At 37.8% G+C, this 15,776-nt stretch overlaps 1 protein-coding gene across 2 annotated transcripts in view; it reads left to right on the top strand.

Moving 5' to 3' along the window:
* Positions 1-15,776, top strand: part of LOC145988636 (short transient receptor potential channel 4-like) — a 72,155-nt gene that overhangs the window by 36,652 nt on the left and 19,727 nt on the right. For both annotated transcript variants that reach the window (XM_083123676.1, XM_083123677.1), the window contains exons 4-9: positions 707-900; positions 1,785-1,958; positions 5,224-5,374; positions 6,434-6,581; positions 8,503-8,660; positions 9,513-9,633. In XM_083123676.1, coding sequence (XP_082979802.1) covers positions 707-900; positions 1,785-1,958; positions 5,224-5,374; positions 6,434-6,581; positions 8,503-8,660; positions 9,513-9,633 — 946 coding nt within the window. The remainder of the gene's footprint in view (positions 1-706; positions 901-1,784; positions 1,959-5,223; positions 5,375-6,433; positions 6,582-8,502; positions 8,661-9,512; positions 9,634-15,776) is intronic.

Here is a 15,776-nt window from a genome sequence, read left to right as displayed (position 1 = left end):
TCTTTCTCTTTCGCGAACCCGAAGTGTTTCCACCTTTAAGGAAAAACCTCTGAATGCATGCACAAGGTATTTTGGTAATGTATCTCCTTTATTTTAATTCATGGCATCTAATTCCAGCTTCTATTTGTTTCCACTCATCCATCTCTGACACAATCTTGCATTTATTCCAAGAAGTTCGGTGCAAAAATGATACAAGAGAAGATTGAATATGTAATGTGTGCGCTTCAAACTTGAACCGCACACAGCAACACTGGAAGGGAGGAAGCAGCGAGAAAGGAGCCTTGTCCCGCGGCTTCTGCGAGAGAACGAACTGCGCATGACCGTTGGGTAGAGACATAGGTTCTGGAATCTCATCTCCCATGTATTTTGTCCTATACTCTCCTCGCGCTTCTGCTCCCGCACGAAGCTTTCACAATGGCACGAGCTGTCCTGTGGGGGTTCAACTGAGGGTCTGTATCAGGGCGGCCGATTCGCGGTTTCTTCTTCTCAGCAAGAGAGTTCGCCGTGTTACGGGCACAAATACATGACTTATTGTGTAGAATTTTTAGCGAAATAATGTGAAAATTTAAAGACATTGTTCATTGTTCATTCTCGAGGTGATTATCGTATATTACTGGGGGTTCACTGATCCTGTGCGCTATAGGGCCAACCGCGCCTGATCCACATACAAATGGATATATCAATATCTTCTTTTAATGTTTTTCAGGCACATGCTCAGACCACTGCAAAGAGCTCTGGACAATTGGTGAAAGCCTCTATTACTCCTTGGCTAGACTCCATGCCTACGAAGCCCTCACTAGTCCTGTTTACATGGCTTTGGCTTCCAAAGATCCTATGTTAAAAGCCTTTAAGCTAGGAAATACCATGAGGTCTTTGGCTTATATTTTACCTGAGTATAAGGTAAGATTCAATAAATAAATGTAAAGGTACATTTGAACAAATATTATTTGCAAGAAGGAAGTAATGATGTATGTAGTCAACCATGGTTGAATTAGGGAGATGGGTGGAGGGGGCGAGTGCCCTAAAGAGACATCTAAACTAACAATAAATCACTTCAACATCGAAAATTAAGGGATCAACCCACAAAAGGTGTATTGTCATGCTTCCCTTGATGCCTAAAATTTCACAAACATCTCATGGGATGTCTACAACCAACAATAAATCATCAAATAAGATGATATCAAAGATTACAGTTTCACATAATGTATACATTTGTTTCAGTTCTGTGAAAATTATCTAAATATCTTTAAAAATTATTATTTCCGTAAGTGTCCATGTAAAATTACAAAAGAACTCTACAAAATTGGTCCAATCTTTTATCAGAAAATTAAAATAAAACTTTAAAAAAATATTACTTAATATAGCACTAACCACTTGTAAAGAACTTTCCTACTGATTTCAGTGATGGTCTGTCCTATTCATCTTTGATGTGGTAACAAAATGTCACCAAATAAAAAAGCATTTCAAATATTTTTTGCAAGTCTTGTTGCTTTGTGCATGTGCTTCTGGGCTCATAAAGGAGACCGCTGAATAATTTTCATAACCTCTGTGATATTTGAAAGAGTGAAGTTCGGAAATTTTACCTCATCTCTTTACATTTAAAAATAAATTTCAGAAATAGTACATAATCTTCATGTAAAATGGAATAGAAAAGCACAAAAACAAACTTTCCTGTGCATCTATGAATGGAACTAAGTTTCAGGCTCTATCTGAGTTAAGATTTTTATAATAATGGTGTATTTTCTGTTTAGTATCTTACCTTGAATTGTTTGTCTTTCTTGCAGATGGAATATCTCAAAATGGCAGCTAACTGCACACAATTTGCAGTGAACCTATTGGACCAATGTAGAACTACAGAAGAAGTACAGATTATTTTGAAGCAGAAGCCTGGTTGTCAAGATCCAAGACCCCACACCTACTGTCGTCTTCATGTGGCAATCAACTACGGGCTGAGAGAGGTAGGATTTCATCCAGCAGTTGAAATGGAAAATGTTAGCTGGGGGGATGTTTGGTTGAGCCGTGGGGTTATCTGGGGGATACTTTTTAGTTTAACATGGTGAGAATGCAGGCCCGTAGCCAGGCAGGGGCCGGGCTCAGGCCCCCCTGGCAGGGCCGCTAGCCCCCTTGACATTAGGTAAAACTATTTTGTATTCTAATTTCTTTGAGGTGAAGAGTGAAAATGTAGACAGCATATATTATTTCGTTCACAAGTTTGCGAGGGATAAATTCACAGAAAATGAACAACAGCTATTATATTTGTTCATCTTGTTCTTGAGCAGAAATCTAAGTATCGGCAAGTGTTTAGAAGATTCTCTAGACTTTAGAAAGTTCATTCATAGGGGATCTTCCCTGCCCCTGTTGCAGCCTCTCGTTTGACAAATATCTGGGACTTTAACGTCATCATCCACATTTCTTCCACAGCTGCGTCAAATGCCAACAGATCCATAGTATTGGGAACGAAGAGGAGTTTTATTGCTTCGGCCAGGGCACGGTAGGCACTATGATTGAAGTGATATGATATAAATATATATGGTATAAATACCTGTGTCATCAAAAATAGTAACGAGTGTGTATTAAGGGATGGTGTCAGTAGCAGTCAATTAACACATCAACAGATGTTTTAGAAGATATAGAAAAAAATGTAGTATTTTCATATTTCTAAATTTCATGTTTTATAATAATATAATGCCCCCCCCCCAATTTACCTTCATTTAATACTGTTAAACTTTTGAAAACTGGACTTGGTTTACACAGCCCCCTGGTAACCCATGAGCCCCCCTTGATAAGCTGTGAGCCTCCCCTGGAGATCAATTTTAGCTACGGCCTGTGAGAATGAGACAGCTGGGAGGATGCTTTGCAAAAATTTTGCTATCTATTTTGCATTAGGTAAAACTATTTTGTATTCTAATTTATTTGAGGAGAAGAGTGAAAATGTAGACAGCATATATTATTTTGTTCACAAGTTTGCGAGGAATAAATTCACAGAACATGAACAGCAGCTATTATATTTGTTCCTCCCTCACTTCAAGCACTGATTTAATTAATTGATAACGATGCAGAATATTCCAATTACTATGTATATTTACTAAAATTAAGACAACCATTGTATTCTAAAGTGTGACACAGACACAACCAGAGCCATAGCTAGAGATTTCAGTGCCCAGGTGACCTTACTATGAGGAAAATGAGGAAGAAAATGTTTAGGTCCATTTCTTAGCAAACTGCCAATAATATTAATTTAATAAAATGTCAATACTTTCGGGTTCCATGACATTTTCTTCTTTCCAACTTTTCCACTTTTTGTTCACTCCATGCCCCTTTGCTTCAGCATCTAAAGTAACCATCCCCCACTCAACCTTCTTAGCTACAGTTCAACACAACTTATAGCGTACCTTCCTGTATAATGTCATTCAAAGAAAATGGTGTAAAAGCAAGATCCATAACAATAGTGGAAAAAAACGGTAACCAACCACTCAAAAAAGAAATTAAAAAAGTCTCAAGTTCTTGCATGTGTATATGTGCATACTTAACTCCCACTATTGGGAGATGTATGTTCAAGATGGAGATATCGAGGCAACAGAAGGCATTTTGAGGACAAAGCCTTTTTTGACTGCACAAACACTTCCAGGCCGTATCTGGTAGAAGTACACCACAGCTTGTAACTTCTTTCTATGGGGATATATTAAGCAAGGAAACTGTATCTGCACCCAATACCACAGCTCCTGAAACAATGCAGATAGGATGAAGTGAACTTGATATCTGTCATGTTATTAATGCCATCCTTGTAAGGTGTATGCATCTCTTACACCATCATGTTTGAATAGCCATTTCTTTATCGCTACAACAATAAACTAGTCAGTTTTTAAAGTCCACTTTATGCAAAGGTTCACTAATTGAGACTGCACCTACACTATGTGCCTCCATTGGGTAACAAACCTGGGAGCCCTAGATTAGAAGATAATGGCATTACCACTATGCCATCGGGAAAAAAAAAAAGGTAAAGTGTTCCCCTGTGCATAGCACCACGCCATGAAGGCGTATAGGGGGTGTGGGGGTAACGCCCCACACTTTCTTGATCCGGTCGTGAGTGGGGGTGATGTGATCAGCATCACGCCCCTGACCGCCTTTACCCCCCAGGGTTTCCCCCAGGTACCCATGTTATTCGACGCTGGGTAGGCGCCGGAGCCGCTTCCACCGTTAGAAAAGTTCCCGGATTTGAACCGGCCGGGGATCGAACCCGGGACCTTTAGCATGGTAGTCAGACGCGTTACCGACTGAGCTACCGCGGCCACCACTATGCCATCGGGAAGCAACAATAAATTAATAAACTAAATCTTAGGACTGATCTATTTTGAAGTAACATCTACTCTGAAGCCAAGACTCTTATTGATTCTTGACAATACTGGCAGCAGTTCAAAATTGTTCAGCTTATGTGTGTATATATATATATATATATATATATATAAACGTATGTCATATTCCATTGGAACTACAGGGTGGGGCCAAAAACAGTTAACCGAAGTAATATCTCATTTCCATGTTTTAGTTACCTTTTTTTGCCCCACCCACAATTTCATTCTTAAATATTCATAATTTTACACATGAGATCACCAAAATATTAAAACATCAGTAATTTCATCACAAAATCTATTTTTTCACTGGTGAAAAATTAATAAAAAGATATGCATTCTGCATAATATCCAGGATATATAGACTCTTGAAAGTGTCATGTAGAATTTTTTTGCAGCCCTCATGAGATATCCAAACTGCAGAAAAGTATTATCTTGTATCATTGATTAAATTCCAACCAACAATTTTTTTACCTACACAAATAGTATCAGTCGATACCAACACATCGACTGGTATTGGGTTCTAGTTTTTGTGCATGCCTAGGTTTTGTGAATAAATTCTAAATATGCAGCTTCTTTTTTGCCATGTTTGCCATTTAATATTGGATGCATAGACTTTCGGTTATTGGTAAGTTTTATATCAGTTTTGTTTTATATTTCATATTGGTTCATTCACACCAGAACTCAGGGTAAAAGTATTAATAAATCAACTTAGGGTATAATCAAAACATTAAAAATAATTAGCTGTCAGTAACAATTAATTGATGATTAAATTTAACTGATACTCTCTGATTCTAATACCACTGTTATCAACAAATATTACTACACCAGTTCGTTTGTATTAAAAATGTTTGATTCCTGTTTTATCCTTCAGTTCATCACTCATCCAAATTGCCAGCAAGTCTTGAGATCTCAATGGACACTGAAAATGCATAAATGGTGGCATTATTCGATTGGAATGAAGCTTGTTCATGTTCTGTTTTGCATGTTGTTCATGCCTATCATATCAGCGATATACATACTTGGTAAGTAATATAATCGTTCCCATAACTTTTCAGTGTTTTTTTAGCATTAGTAATGTATACCCAAAAATGGAACCCAGATATATATACACATTTTCAGGATTGTGGAGAATGAAACCTAAGTCTCCCACATGACAAGGGGAGAGAGATAACTCTTTGAACACTGCTCCGAGCAGACACATACATCCAGGCCTTTATACTGTACATGTATGTATGTGTATGTGCATGGAGAGCTCTAGGGCTAAAATCTTCATGACCCAAACTTAAACAATTTAAAGTTATAAGCAAAATTTTGCTGTTGAGCCAGCATCATGGGAACAATTGGGGAGCTACCTGAGAAGCAGAAGTAGTGGTCTTCTGTCTCGAAAGCCAGAAAACAGTGGCCACATGCTCATCCTGCTGACCATGTGATACCAAAAGATATCATGCCCTGGCCCTCGCAAGACTGTTCGAGTTTAGTTTTTCAATCTCTTACTGTACAGTAGTAGCAGAGTGATTCTGCATTCATTAATAATATGAATAATGTGCAGGGTGTATTTGATGGGGGAGATGAGAGGAAATCTCACTTGAATATCATGATACTTCAACCGAAATTTCCCATTCACTGGAATATGTTTCAAATACTAAAAGTATTTTGTTTTGGCTATAATGTCCAAATCAGAAATGAATGGTCCTGCAATCCAAAGATTGAAACATGCTATTGAATAAAATTTAAAAACTCATACAAACGTACCTTATCTTTTTTACAAGGAACAAGCTGAGATGAAAACCACAAATCTGCCTACGGAACAAAAACAAAATATTCATGCATTGGGCATGCACTTACATCAATGGATTCACAAAAATTACATGCAGGATTCTCTTTCTGGGAGATGAAATGGCCTCTTTTATTGCCCTCGTAGCAGAACTTGTGAGAGGGGGAGAATTTTTCTGAACAAAGCTTGGCTGAAAGTGGTCACAACCGTATCATAAATGCGACAACCTTCCAAATCACCAGTATCAATGGAAACTCTGCTCCGATCTGAAATTGTCTAATTTGACACTCCAAATTTTCTGTTTCAGTTCCAGAAGCTGTAATCAGTAAGAGACCATTTTGTGTGCCTCTGAACAGGTTCCTGTTCATGACCAGCTCGTATCTCATCTTCACGGCATTCTTATTTGTCTCATTGGTGGAAAAAAATGCAAGAAGCTATGAAAATTCCGTTTCCTGGTAAATATACTGACATTCTTTATATTTGAATATTGATTTTGTAAAGGTAACAAGACCTCTGATTCTCATGGTAGGTGTTACCAAATATTAGAAATAATACTACAAAAATGTTAAAAAAAAAGAAAGAAAGAAAACAGAAAGATATTGCTTTATTACACTAATTTTAGATGAGTTTTATAATTACGCTTTTCAATATATTTCATGCATTCACATTTATTTTCTTCTTTTTGATTGAATCAGATCTCTTTCAAGGTGTAATAATAATAATAATAATAATAAATAGAAGGTTTTTATTTCTTGTATTGTTCTTATTTAGTGCCACTTCTCTGACATGTTTGGATATGAGAGATGAGGAAGAAATTTTTGTTACATGAGAAGTGATGAGGGGGGAGACTTACAAAAATGACATGCCTAGGTCAGAACTTAAATCCAGAATTTTTGGTGTTGATATTGTGAGTCAACTGCTCAATATGCACTGTTAACAAGATGGCGAAAAAAATCAAATAAACATTTATAGTTAGCAAAGTTATAAATCTACTAGCTTCCCGCCACTCTGTGCTGAGTCACGTGGATGTTGTTGCTGATACACTCATGTCCTCTGCTTCACCAGAGAAGTGCTTTCTACATTGCAGGAATTCTACACATGGTTCTTTTACTATTTGTTTCTACTCATTCACTACCATCTCTCTCTCATCTCTTCCACATCGAAAATCTCTAAGAATAAAACACCACAACAAATCCTGCTACAAATAAACTCTGTATGTTACACAGTTAAGGATCCAGAAGTTACAGTTGGGAGGAGCGAATTTCAGTTGGGTACCTCACCTCATCGAGAATCAATTCTAAACTACACTTGTACTTTTTTTTTACATAAACAATATATAGTACTGTAAACAGAAACCAAGCTGACTTCCATGGTCTAGAGATTAGGGTATTGTTTTGCAAAAATAGGGGCCCATGGTTGGAATATATGGTTATTATTGTATGTCATTATCATAATGCCTCCCATTGTCATGGTAAACTGAATAATATAATGAGGAGTAGAGTGAATAAACAATGTAAACAAAAAACTATTCCCTGCAGGAGTCTCAGGTTCTATCCTCTTTTGAGGCACATTACACAGTGATTCGGATCCAAATTTAAACTGTAGGTCCAATTCCGACCAGTCTATCATGAGCACAATCAAGCTTCAAAAAAAATATTCTCAAGCCTGTTAAACTTAGCGATAAAAGAGAGAACACTCGAGTCTTAAAAAATATTTGGCATAATAATATATAAAAAAAATTGGCAGTTGGGAGGGGCGATCACCCCTATCGCCCTCCATGTGGATCCACACCTGATGTCACACATGTATTCTGTTTTGAGCCACATAGTGCCAGTAAGGACACAATGTTATTGACCCCTTCCGCAGTGAATGCTGTGAACTTTGGCAATGGAGATGGTTGGTTTGCGCCACTGATTCTCTACTCTTTTGGCAGGAAGGCAGTTGAGCTATACCTTTTGCCCGACAACCCCAAATCAGTAGCTGTATTAAAAAAATCCTCACACATTTTATATGCTAACTAAATTAGTTTACTAATGTTTCACAATCCTCTTCTGAAGATGGGGAATTTGATGAAGGTAGTCAGTAATCTAGTCTGTGAACTTGCTCCACTCACAATTCATTAGCATCTTTCTTACACAACATTCATCTATGCATTGTTTTGCATAATTAGCTTAGTTTTATATTGCTTTGGTTATGTATACTATCTTAGGATCAGTGCTGAAAGTAACAAATTAGTTGTAACACAGAGTATGTATAACATACATGATTTCATTACAAGAAGGGTTAAATATTAAATTTTATCTTCCATGTAATTTGCACATAATAAATTTGTGTAATGTGTTTTATAATTCTGATTCTTTATATCTTTTAATTTAGGTATGACTGGGCAATATTTGCATGGCTCGTTGGAAGTACATGGAACATATTTCTTAATGCCATTAATCAAAAACTGACCTATCTGTTCTTCTTCTGGCATCAGTATGATATAGTCATGCATCTAATGTTCCTGTGCTACTATGTCGCATGGCTTGTAGGCAAGTTATTATTAAATTTAATTTTGTAAAATATGTGTCTCGAGAAAGATCATGAAGTGGGGAATGTGAGGAGAGTATGTCAGGACTGGAATACAGTGGAATGAGAGGAGTGGTGGAAGATTAGAAGATAGAATGACTTGTTGGCCCAACTAGATTGGAAACAATGAAAAGTGATGATGATTCAATGATTTCAACAGAAATTACTTCCTTTCCTATTCATAACAGCATGAAAATCTGTTTAACATTAATAAGAACAAAACAAAATTGTAATATTGTGGAATTAAGTTACAGACTATTAATAGAAATATTAATCAACAACTGGTAATTTTGCCAATAAACTGATGTATTGATACATAATAATAGGTTGATAATCATGTCTGCTGAATAGTCAATCCCATCTCCATAGAATTAGTAGTAGACTGATAATGTTCTCTCACATGGGACAGATGCCTTACCCTGCCCCCCCCCCCCCCCCTTCAGCACACAGGGCACATGCCCCCTAAACTACAGTCCTTCATTGTACAATGTTTACTGTGTATGCCACTGATTATAGTTTGGTGACACACAACATTATTTCACCCCCTCTGCCACTTCCCCTTTTAACCTGTCCTTGCCTGATATATGTAACATTCAAACGTCAATTAATTATATTAAATATTAACATGTGCGGAGAGAGAGAGAGAGAGAGAGAGAGAGAGAACATAGTTTCTTGATTGACTGTTACAAATTTTCTTCTTGAAACAATATGATTACATAGTGCTTGTAAATGTGTTCCTATTTTTTGCATGTCACTGGCTTCTTTTATGTATATGTTTATTACATTCGTGATTGTAATTCATTCATCGGTTGCAGGTTATTTGTTGAACAACTGTGCAGTGGACAGAACTGATATAAATGGATACAATCCAATTATAATAGGAGAGTGCTTCTATGCATTAGGCTGTACAATGGCCTTCTTAAGGATCCTGTACTGGTAAGCCATCATATGTTTTGGAGCTCAGTGTGAAGATAATTGAGGAGCTATTCAAAAGAAATACTAGTGAACTCCGTTCTAGAAACATGGATAACAACAGCGATGGGAGTCGATGCAACTGATTATATGAGTTATTTCTTTTATTATTATTATTATTATTATAAAAAACAACAACCAACACCACAACTCTGCATGCTTGGTGGCTGAGCACATTAAGTGGTCGACTTCCAATCTTGCCACCAAAGTACTCAGGTTTGAGCCTTGATGTGGGAATTGATGTTCTTTGCAAGTGTCACATAAAAAAAGTCAAAAAGTTTCTCGAAGCTTAAGTCTGCTATCGTAAAGGAGTAAGCTATAGTGCAACTTGACTGGCTTCCTACCAAAAGACCAGACACAGGCTTGAAAACTAACCATGTTTACGAACTGGCTGCCGCCATTACCAAAGCTTGCCACACCCCTGTTGAAAGTTTAATGGCATATGCATGTTATGACTTTCTCCCTGTGGCTAAAAATAGAAAAACCTCTTGCCCTATAAACGTTATTGCACCTACAGTTTCAAGTGGAATCCGAACCACTGCATATGTGGTCCCATCTGGGACCTTTATATTGCAAGGCAACAGTTTTAGCCACCATGCTACCAAGGAGATCCGTCTACATTTTATGAAAATTCCTATTTCTGGTGATCATTCATTTCACCTTCGTCACATTTAATTTGTGATAGCACAATAGATAATTAAATCACTCATAATGCAGATCTAGATATACATACATGTATCTCGATTTCAGATATTTATTGGTATCCTGATTTGTCCTCCCAACAAATTAACCTAATTGCTGTTCTTCATCGTAATAGCACAAAGAGGTAGACAAAAGATGTAAAATGGAGAAAAATCGAACAACTTATCCAGTCTTGCTTGTATGCAGTGGCGAATCGTGGTATCGCTGGAAGGGTAGGCACAGGCATGTGAGTTTGTGTTGTCATGGGTGCGACTTTTTTAAAATATTAAAAATATAACATTTAAAGTTATTTTTGAAAATGTAACAACATATTCTTGCATCTATCAACGTACCTGAATAGTAACTCTTGGTGTGTGCCAACTCGTAAATCGTATTTCTTGATTTTATTGTAAATTGATGCTTTAGATGTCATTTGAGTGGCAGTCCTCAATGTTCCGATGCCCCTTCTTTCTTCCTATGCCCGGTAATAGGCTTTTATGCTTGTTTTTGTAGCATTCCAGAGTAATACAAGTCATTATCCCCTTTCTCACTTCACGGTCACAACAATGAAAGCCAACCCAAGTGGAGGAGTGGTTAGCACATTGGGCTACGATGCCAGGAGTCCTGGGTTGGAAACCCGTCCTGGGCATGGATATTTCTGAGTGTCCATTCATCAGTTTCATTATATCATCACTCATCCTCATCTTCGCAAATTAACCAAAAGTGGCAGAAAAAGCGAAGTGAAATAAAGCAAATCAATCAAACAGCAATAAAAAAATAAATGAACGAAGGAAAAAAAACAAGATAAAATATAACAATAAAACAACAACGCAACAGGAGTAAATCGAGAAACTAACGAAAATGCAGAACACTGGGATAGAAACATTTTTTTGCCCTCGGAACAGGTTGTCTTTGCCTTTCTACCCTCACCTTCTCTTTCCACTCATTGGACACCCCGTGCTGGACAAGAAACGGATGTGAAGCCCAGTTTGTACCGTGTGTCCAGCATTGCCAACCTCCCAATCAGGAAAAGTGTGCTGATTAATCTCTTAAAATTTGCTAAACGCAACTAAATTGTTCTCGGATGACTTAGGTCTTATGTTCATTTTATGCATCTATTTTGGGGGGAGTTGTGATGTGAACATGCGTTGTTGATTAGTTAAACAATATTGCTAATTTCCCCCGTTAAATTAATTACAATGGTTTAACTAATATAATTGGTTCAATATAACGCTTGCGAATTTGGATAGTAAAAAAGTGTGGTCTGCCTTGTGAAATTGCAGTAAACGATGGGAATATGTTTGCAGATCAGTTCTATGACAGATACTTGAAAACTCGGAGTGCTTTTCCAACGCTTTGTGCCCTTCGTGGGGTGAGCGCGTGCAAGGATGCTTCGAAGAAAGCATCGCCCGGGACCTCTGCCAGGAAGTGTGTGCTCCAGCACTTCTTCCTCCTGCTGTTGCTGCATGGAGACGTCGAACTTCAGCCTGGACCAGGGACATCTACGGGGATAACAACAAGTGATGGTGCCTTTCACCTATATTATCAAAACGTTCAGAATCTAAAGAATAAGTTTTTGGACTGTGAATTAATGACGACTGAGTTCTCCGAATACGACTGTGTGTGCTTTTGTGAGTCTTGGCTCAATTCTGATATCTCGTGTGTTGAAATTCCCCTCTATGAGCAGTTCGATGTTTACCGTAAAGATCGTGAAATGCGTAGTGGTGGTGGTGTTATGGTGTGTGTGAACAAGAAGTGGCACAGCAAGATACGATTGGATTTACAACGAGACTGCGAATTACTCTGGATAGAAGTAAGTACTAACCACCGTAGAAAAATACTTATAAGTTGTTTCTATCGGCCTGATAGGCGGAGTCCCAAAGAACTCTTAGAGTGTTGCTATGATTCCACTTTGGCAGCTCTGTCCAGTCACGAAGTTATTTTGTGTGGGGATTTTAATATGCACATAAAATGGAATAATCCTGTAAATGGCATACCAACCACTGGAGATGAAGACTGGTTCATAGACAATTTTATTCATGGACTGGGTCTTCTTCAACACAACATGTACAATACGAGAAAAGATAAAAACCTTGACTTCATATTGTCCTCTTTGAATCTGCTTCAGTCGGACCACGAGTCGCTGTGCGCTACCTTCAAAATCCCGGCGAACGTGGGAGGCTCCCCTTCTGCACCCCCAAGGCATAAGATTCCGCTGTGGAAGAAAACGCCGTGGGATGCCGTTTGTCGAGCCATTGACTTTTTCAACTGGAACCTGCTTTCCGAAGGGATCTTGACCGAGGCTGTCGAACTGTTTACGGACGTTATTCATGCCCTAATTCAGGACTATGTGCCACATAAAACAATGAAAAGTAAAAAGTTTCCCCCGTGGTTTGATAAGGAGTTACAGCATCTGTTGCACAACAAAAAGAGAGCATGGCAGCTGTGGAAAAGTTTCCCCAATCCCCACACACAAAACACTTTCAAAGCACTTCGTAAGCATAGTAAAGACCTTACGAAACAGAAATACACAGAATATGTAAACACAGTCACAAATTAACTCCTTACTAATCCGAAGAGATTCTGGACATTGATAAATTCACGGAGACAAACCAAACTCATCCCTTTGGAAGTAACACACAATGGCATTTCAGCTGTTGGTAATGATAGAGCTGAACTATTCAATCAAACATTTCAAAATAATTTTGTTTCGAATGATGTTTTAGATCACCCGCCTATTAAATCTATCTGCTCTCACTCTCTTTCTACCATCTTTACAGAGCCAGGTGAAATATTGCCCTTCCTTACCCCCTTTCTTCTCACCGAGCATCTGGACCAGACAATATTCCTACTATTTTCCTTCAAAAAACAGCTCACTCGCTAGCTACTCCTCTTGCAATGTTATACAATAGGTGCTTCTCTGAAGGCTGCTTTCCCACTCAATGGAAGAAAGCAAATATCATTCCTATTTTTAAATCTGGCAATGCAAACGATACTACATGTTACAGGCCCCTCCTTTCCACACTTGCTATTGTCTGTGAAAAGATTCTAAAAAACAGACTTCTGAAATTCACATCCCCTTACATTAACCCAGCACAACACGGATTTCTTCCAAATTCTTCATGCCTTACAAATCTGTCTTCTATGCAATCCTATGCCATAAACGCAATTACTAATCGTAATCAGTTGGATGTTGTGTACTTTGATCTGTCCAAAGCTTTTGATTCAGTGGATCACCATTATTTACTGCATAAATTAGCTAACAGATTTAATATAACTGGAAACACGTTAAAAATATTGAAAGACTATCTAAGAAATAGACAACAACGTGTTATACTTCCTGGAACTAATTCTAACTGGCTTCCTGTTATATCTGGTGTGCCGCAAGGAAGCGTTCTTGGCCCTCTGTTATTTGTATTATATCTGGATGATCTCACAGACCTCTTTAATTCCCCCATCTCAAGCACTATTCTAATGTTCGCTGATGATTGCAAGATTATGAGAGAAATAAAACAGCCATCAGACATGCAACTTCTCCAAAATGACATAAATAGATTCTCCGAATGGTGTAAGCGATGGAAACTGTCCACAAACCCTTCGAAATGCTCTTACATAACAATCTCATTGAAGCAAAACATTCTTGAAGGTAATTATACACTCACCGACATCACTCTAGCAAAAGAAGCACAACACCGAGTTCTAGGTATCCACATAGATTCTAAACTAACTTTCGATAATCACATATCAACCATCATAAAAAAGGCAATGCGTATGCTAGGCTTACTTTACAGATTCACCGAAATCCATAACCCGAAAGCACTTTATATTTACTTCAAAACATTTGTGTCCCCCATTCTAGAATACTGTTCACCCATCTGGAACATGGCTGCCCCTTCTCATACCTCCAAGATCGACAATGTTCTCAGCTTTTTCCTCTCCATCGTTCGATATAGAGTGCCGGCCCTGAGACACCTACCTAAGAGAGATCTGCTTGTAAACTTAAACATAAATACTGCAGAATCACGTAGATACGTTGCAGATATGAAACGTTGCAGAGTGCCCAGACACAAAACACGGAGCAAGGAAACTTTCCACACTGCAACTCCAAGACTCTCACTCATTCAACGTTCACCATTTCATAGGCTACCAAATCAGTTCAATGTCATATCAAACCAAACCGATATATTCAGTTCATATCCAGCTTTTATCACCAACATAGAAAAAATTGTATATAAGTAATGCTTTTGTGAAACACATCTGTTTACCTTGGAACTGTCTTGACTTGTTTATGTTTATATTTATATTTTGTTTATTTTATTTTATCTTGTTTCGTGTGTTCATTTTAACACTAGTGTACTGGTTTACTGTTGCTTCTTTCCAGTTTAAAATGGCTTCTGCTGTACTGGAAATTTGAATAAATAAATAAATAAAATAAAAAGTTTGAGAAAATTCGACGACTACGAAAGGCGGCGGCTTGTTTTATCTTTGACCCTAACTTTCTAGCAATTTCCTTCCATAAAATGCTCCTCATGAACTAAGTAAGGAAAGATAAAGAAAAGAAGACGTGGACCAGGTGTGGCTGGATCGGCATGCTACCTTTTGTTTGAAACAAATAAGATCTGCGATTTTTTTAATTTTTTTTTTTTTTTTCAAAATATATTCCTCTGAATCCAATTTATCTGTCTCCCAGGAACGCATGTTTGTAGATGATGCTATATTTCACCAATATGCCAAACTCAGGATGCTAGGTACCAACAAAGTTCAAATTGTACTACGTTTAGCACAATTATGCTATGGTTGGCATCACTGCGTGAGGCCACTATGTCCATTTCGGGCGAACGTGCCCCTGAAATTATGCTTTTCCGGATGTATCACATATAATGTTAGGTGACCAGCTGAGGCCCACGGAGAAGTGGCTCGACATGCGACGATAGAGCCCCTGGCAGGGATGGAAATATGTGGAAATTATCGGAAGGCCAAGAATTTCAGTTTTCTTATATTAGGGCGTTGTTTAATGAAATTGTAAGTAATAAAATAATCCGTAATAGCCAAATATATTAGGGTAAGCCCGGCCTCCGGGCCTCTTATGAGGCTTCGCCACTGCTTGTATGAGAAATGTGGAAAGAGTGTTCTTTTTGCATGAAAAATTTAAAAACATTGAAATATTTTTTTGACAAACACAGAACATAACTTAAGTACTTAACAAGAAAATTGCTGTCTCATTATTAGAAAACAACACTGTTTTTATTTGCCCATGCAAATGCATTAAATATTATAGTAGCACCAAGTGTAATTATGTGTATTTGTAACGTTTAACAGTAATGGAAATTATTGCAGTTTTTTAATATATGTACAGTGTAGTTAAAAAATATGTGTGCAGGGTGCAATTTTTACACTGGTGTAGGCGAGATGACACTTTTTTAAAA

This window comes from Lepisma saccharinum, chromosome 6 (assembly GCF_977018435.1).
Source record: "Lepisma saccharinum chromosome 6, izLepSacc3.1, whole genome shotgun sequence".
In the NCBI taxonomy this organism is placed as follows: Eukaryota; Metazoa; Arthropoda; class Insecta; order Zygentoma; family Lepismatidae; genus Lepisma; species Lepisma saccharinum.
This window is presented reverse-complemented; position numbering and strand designations above follow the sequence as displayed.